The sequence below is a fragment of the Dipodomys ordii genome, unplaced genomic scaffold (genome assembly GCF_000151885.1).
Source record: "Dipodomys ordii isolate 6190 unplaced genomic scaffold, Dord_2.0 Scaffold50, whole genome shotgun sequence".
NCBI classification, from domain to species: Eukaryota; Metazoa; Chordata; class Mammalia; order Rodentia; family Heteromyidae; genus Dipodomys; species Dipodomys ordii.
Window position 1 is genome coordinate 2,798,670 of NW_012267266.1, and position 5,894 is coordinate 2,804,563.

The 5,894-nt window shown below is 37.4% G+C and overlaps 1 protein-coding gene across 1 annotated transcript in view; it reads right to left on the reverse strand.

The window, feature by feature from the left end:
• LOC105988628 (protocadherin alpha-9-like) overlaps positions 1-5,894 on the reverse strand; it is a 28,129-nt gene that overhangs the window by 19,730 nt on the left and 2,505 nt on the right. The window contains exons 2-3 of the mRNA XM_013020299.1: positions 5,721-5,892; positions 22-174 (exon numbers count right to left, since the gene is read on the reverse strand). Coding sequence (XP_012875753.1) covers positions 22-174; positions 5,721-5,892 — 325 coding nt within the window. The remainder of the gene's footprint in view (positions 1-21; positions 175-5,720; positions 5,893-5,894) is intronic.

Here is a 5,894-nt window from a genome sequence, read left to right on the forward strand (position 1 = left end):
AATGCCATTCTGCAGATTTACCTCCAGAAGGTCCCCGCGGCCCTTGGACGCCACCCGGAACAGGCGCGGCACCAGCTCCGTCAGCTCCAGCCCCAGGTCCTGCGCGATGCGGCCCACGAAGGTGCCGTGTTTGGCCTCCTCTCGGACCGAGTAATGGAGCTGGCCGCTCCCTGCCTCCCAGGATGACAGAAACAGAAGTGAGAGCAGCAGACACCGGGGATCCGGAGCTCCTTCCCAGGAAAACACCATGTCAAGTATTCCTTTTGTTCTTCTTTGAAAATCTTGTCTTGATATGTAGATGAACTATTGTTTTGTCTCGAATCTTTTAATTCTATTCTGCTGCACCTGACACTGCTCAACAATTAAAAGATTTACGTTGCTGCAGAAACGTCATTGGCTCTCGTTTAGCCAGAACTTGACAGACAGCGACATCATGTGGTGCCAAGGTGTAATGATTACAATTTAACTTATCTCCACAACAATTGTTTTACATAAAATAAATGTTTTTTTTCATAATTTAATAGTAGATCCTTACCTTTACCACTTGCAGATATACTTACTTTTTGGCTCTTTAAAGTAACTTGAGTTTCAGAGAGGGATCTCTCTCTTCATAGTTAAAGCAATATCTTCCCAATATTTTGAATGTTTAAAACATGACTTGTATATACATCATGGACAATAGCAATATATGTTTCTTCTGTGCTTTTGTGCAGAAGGTCATATTTATCTGGTCATTGGAATATCTTTTTCCCAAGAGAATTATGAAATTCCAACTTTTCTTAAGCTAGAGTTTATTTCATCTTACATATTATGAATTATTGTACATTTCTGCTTTTCTTTATTCAATAGATGTTTGATTTATTACTGTGTTCTACTTACTAATGCAGGAAAAATGAAAGTGCATGTTCTTTGAATATTGAATCTCTGAATAGTTTGATATTATGAATATTGAATCTCTGAATAGTTTGATATTAGTAATAAGAATTTCACTTAGAACATTTTCCTTCGCAGACTTCTCTACCAACATTAGCCCTGGTAGTATTTCTACCATTCACTTCTGGCCATCTCTTTGCTGTTCAGATGTATGTATATTTTCCAAAGTTAAGAGTCTAGTTCCAAAGTTAAGAGTCTAGCCTTTTTATTGGAAAGTTCCTTTCCTTTAGGTATTTATATATACTTCCCTGTCTTCAAGTTAATCAACGTTTCCAACATATTTAAATCCATATCAACAGGCCCGGACCTTCATTCTCCACTCAACATTTTTGTTATACCTTAACCAAAGTCAAAAAGTTATCTAATCAATGGGTACTCCCAAATCCACATATTTGAAGATCACTAATTCTAGAACATAATCACTCCCCACACATATGTATAAGTAATTTTATTATTCATTTCACTTATATAGAATATTTAACATTTGTCTATATTCTCTCCATTATTTGGTCATTCCTGGGGCTTGAATTCTGGGCCAGGGGCACTGCTCCTAGGCTTTTTTATACTTACGGCTCTACAACTTACACCACAGCTCAATTTCCAGCTTTTTAGTAGTTAATTGGACATAAGAGTGTCACACACTTTTCTGCCTGGGCTTTGATCTATGATCTTTGGATCTCAGCCTCCTAAGTAGCTAGGACTACAGGCGCGAACCACCAGCACCTGGCCAGCCTCTCCATTTTTACATATCATAATTTTGTCATTATGAGCACAGCTTCCATCAGATTAAACCTCTAATGGACTTGCCTTTCTGTGAAACAAGCATCAAAACCTTATACTAAAGTTAGTATATGCAATATGTGACTATGAACCAATCTTCCCAAAATGATCTTTCTATACTTTCCAATATAAATTGTATTTTCAAGAAAGATATAACTTCAATAACTTCTTTGTTCAAGGTATTTCTTTTATTATCTATCAAAATTCTATCCATACTTCAAAGTCCAGCGCAAAAGTAAATTCTTCAGCCAATTGCCAATGGTTCATGCCTATATCCTAGCTACACAGGAGGCTGAAATCTGAGGATCATGATTTGAAGCTAGCTCATACAAGAATATCCCTGAGACTGTTATCTCCAATTAACCACCCAAAGCAAGAAGTGGAGCTGTGACTAAAGTGGTTCAGCACTAGCCTTGAGCAAGAAAGCTAAGGGACCTGGTCCCAAGTTCAAACCCCAGGATTGACACATACACAAAAACAAATTCTCAGGCCTGGGAAGATGGCTCAGTGGTAGAGTGCTTGCCTTGCATGCATGAGGCCCTGGGTTCTATTCCTCAGCACCACATAAGCAAAAGAAAAAAGCCGGAAGTGGTACTATGGCTCAAGTGGTAGAGCGCTAGCCTTGAGCTGAAGAGCTGAGGGACAGTGCCCAGGCCCAGAGTTCAGGACCCACAACCGGACCCCCCCAAAAAAAAAACAAATTCTCCAAGTATTAATTATAGATGCCTCCATTGTAGATGGTTAAGGTCTACCTTCACTTCTATAGTAGTGATTATCAAAAAGGAAGACTTTTCAGAGAACATGTGTTCCTCTACAAACTTGCTCCAACGTATAGCAAGTTTCAGTTACCAGGAAAATTACTTTTGAGCAGATTCCTTTAATTGCACTCAGAAATTACATTACATATTAGATCCAATTCCTTGAAACTTTTAATGTGAATACAGTTCCTATGCAAATAAGAAAAAATTCAAATATGATATAGTAAGCATCATTTCAAATGGAACAAATTTAAATTTCTTTTGGTAAATGCTAATTTACTGCTCATTGGCAAAACTACTGAAAATGACACAATATATAGATTTTTTATACCTCTAATTTTCTCTATACTGAATTTAAAAAATACAGGACATTCTACACTAACTTCTTAATGAGTGGTAGAATTTTACCAACTATGAAAGTTGATGGGTGCTTAAAACAATATTTGTAAATTTTTAAAAACAACCAGATAATTAATTTGTGCTCTCCACCAAAGTGTTCCACATAATAGAAAACTGAATAAATTATGATATAACTACTTAAAAGTTAAAAAAGGAGAAAATATAGATTAAATTTGAAGTGTTAAATCATGCTTTAAAAAAAAAAGAATATTGAGCTGGGCATCCATGGCTAATGCCTGTAATCTTAGTTACTCAGGAAGCTGAGATCTGAGGATCGAGGTTCAAAGCCAGCCCAGGAAGGAAAGTCTGTGAGACTCTTCATTAACCACCAGAAACTAGAACTGGTGCTGTGGCTCAAGTGGTAAAGCACTAGCCTAGAGCTGAAGAGCTCAGGCCCAGAGCCCAGGTCAGAATTCAAGCCCCATGACTGACAAAAAGAAAAGAAAAGAAAAAAAGAATATTGTACATGTGCTTAATTATGGAATATATAAAAGAAACGTCTGTTTCAGGCATTCAGGTGGGTAAAATGAATTGCAAATAAGGAACAAAACAAAATACTATAGAACTGTCACCTAAGATGTATTTTTAAATATTAATTCATCACCAGCACAATTCTAAAAAGTAAGATAAGAAGTCACTAATACATAAATACAATTCAAGGAGACAAAAAAGATAAGTTGATGCAATAAGAAATTAAAATAATTCAATTGCTACATTAAACATAAAAGTAAAATTAAACAGATGTTACAATACATAGATTAAATGAAATATGGATAATATATGGAATGAAAAAATCAGAATAAATATTGAAAGTTTTTTACTATCTAACTTTTGAAGATTGCATGTGACTAAGGATGTGGCTCACTGATAGAACACTTGCCTATCATCCCAGAGATTCATATCTATCGCAAGGTTACCCACCACCCAAAAAAAATCACCAGCACACTAGATAATTATAATGATACACTATGTAAACAAAGAAATCCATGCTTCTGAATGGTGTATTACTCATTAAAATTTATATTAATCAATAATAATCATTTCTTATATAAAAATTGAATCTTGCCAATGGAATAGATTAGAAGATGCAGAAATAATACCACCTGCTTACCATCAGCTGATATTCGACAAAGGACTAAAGATGTACAGTGGAATAAACATGGCCTCTTCAACTATTGGTGCTGGGAAAACTGGGCAGCCACATGCAGAAAACTAAGAGGATCGCAGCCTATCATCATTAACATCAACACGAAATGGATTAAAGACCTCAACATCAAACCTGAAACTTTGAAACTACTGCAGGACAGAGTAGAAGAGACACTAGAACTTATAGGCACAAGCAGGAACTTCTTGAACAGAGTTCCAGGGTCACAACAAATTGGAGAGAGACTCAACAAATGGGACTACCTTAAAAATAAAAAGTTTCTGCACAGCTAAAGACATAATTACCAAACTAGAAAGACAGCCAACCACTTGGGAAAAGGTATTTACCAGCAATATATCAGACAAAGGCCTAATATCCATTATATACAGGGAGCTCAAGAAACTAAACCCTCACAAATATAACAAATCAATCATTAAATGGGCAAAGGAGCTAAAATGAGACTTCTCAGAAGAGATAAAAATGGCAAAGAAACGTATGAGGAAATGTTTATCATCCCTGGCTGGAAAGGAAATGCAAATAAAAAAATCTGAGATACCACCTTGCCCCAGTCAGAATGGCATATATCCTAAATTCAGCCAAAGACAAATGTTGATGGGGATGTGGAGAAAGAGGAGCCCCACTGCACTGCTGGTGAGAATGGAAATTAATACAACCACTCTAGAAAGCAGTCTGGAGGTTCCTCAGAAAACTAAACATAGACTAACATACAACCCAGCCATACCACTCCTAGGCATCTACCCTGAGCAACAGGAACCAGAATACAAAGACACATGCACCTCCATGTTCCTTGCTGCACTCATCACAATAGCCAAGATATGTTAACAAGCAAGATGCCCCACTACAGATAAATGAATCCAAAATTGTGCTACCTATATACAATGTAATATAATGCAGACATTAGAAAGAACAAAATAATGGCATTCTCGGGGAAATGGATGGAACTAGAACAAATCATATTGAATGAAATAAGCCAAGAACAGAGAGAAACACGGCAAATGGTCTCTGTGATATGCAGGTGTTAAATTCAAAATGCAACAGGACACAAGAAGCAAAGGATGTCTTCTTAACTTGTCATATTGTTTTTAGATGACTCTATATTCTTGACCCCACATATGATATATACATGTGCACATAGAGGGAATATAGAAGGAGGGCACAGAATCAGAGAGAAACGGGTGAAAAAATATAGCAGAGGGGTCCATCAGCTGCACTGGAAATTGATGAAAGTGAACGAAGCAACCCAAAGGCAGTGATAGGAGGGAATGAGAGAGAATGAGGGAACAGCATGCACTAGGAAAAAAGGAAATAAATGTACATATCACCTAATCTGTAAATCTGAAATACTTGTATTGTCAAAGTTTGAAGAGTTCAAAAGCTTTATAGACCATGATAATGGTCATTCGCCTTGTGAAAGTTAAAATATGTTTGTGACATTAGCTAAGTATCACTATCCTAAAATATTGTTAAATTTATGTAATCACTTAATCCCAAAGAAATTTATTTTAAAAAGATGGAGTCTTACTAAGTTTCGATAAAATTCTAGGATCGTCTACACACCAAAGACAAGCGTCAAATTCATGATGAGCCTGACTCAGGCTGTATTCCTGGGATTAGGCACATTAAAAACCAAACCCATTGAAATTCACATTTTCAAAGTATTGAAAACAAAAATATTTACGACTCACGTTGTCTGCAGAGGTGGGACCATGAGGAAGGCTGGGACTGAAGGCCATGAGGTCGGTCTTGGGCGGGCCCTCCCCAGAGCACACCCTCTGCCTCCTCTGCTGAGAGTAGGACCAGCTCCCCACCGCGCTGGAGCACACCAGCACAGGCTTCCCAGGCGCGCACGCGCCCTCGCT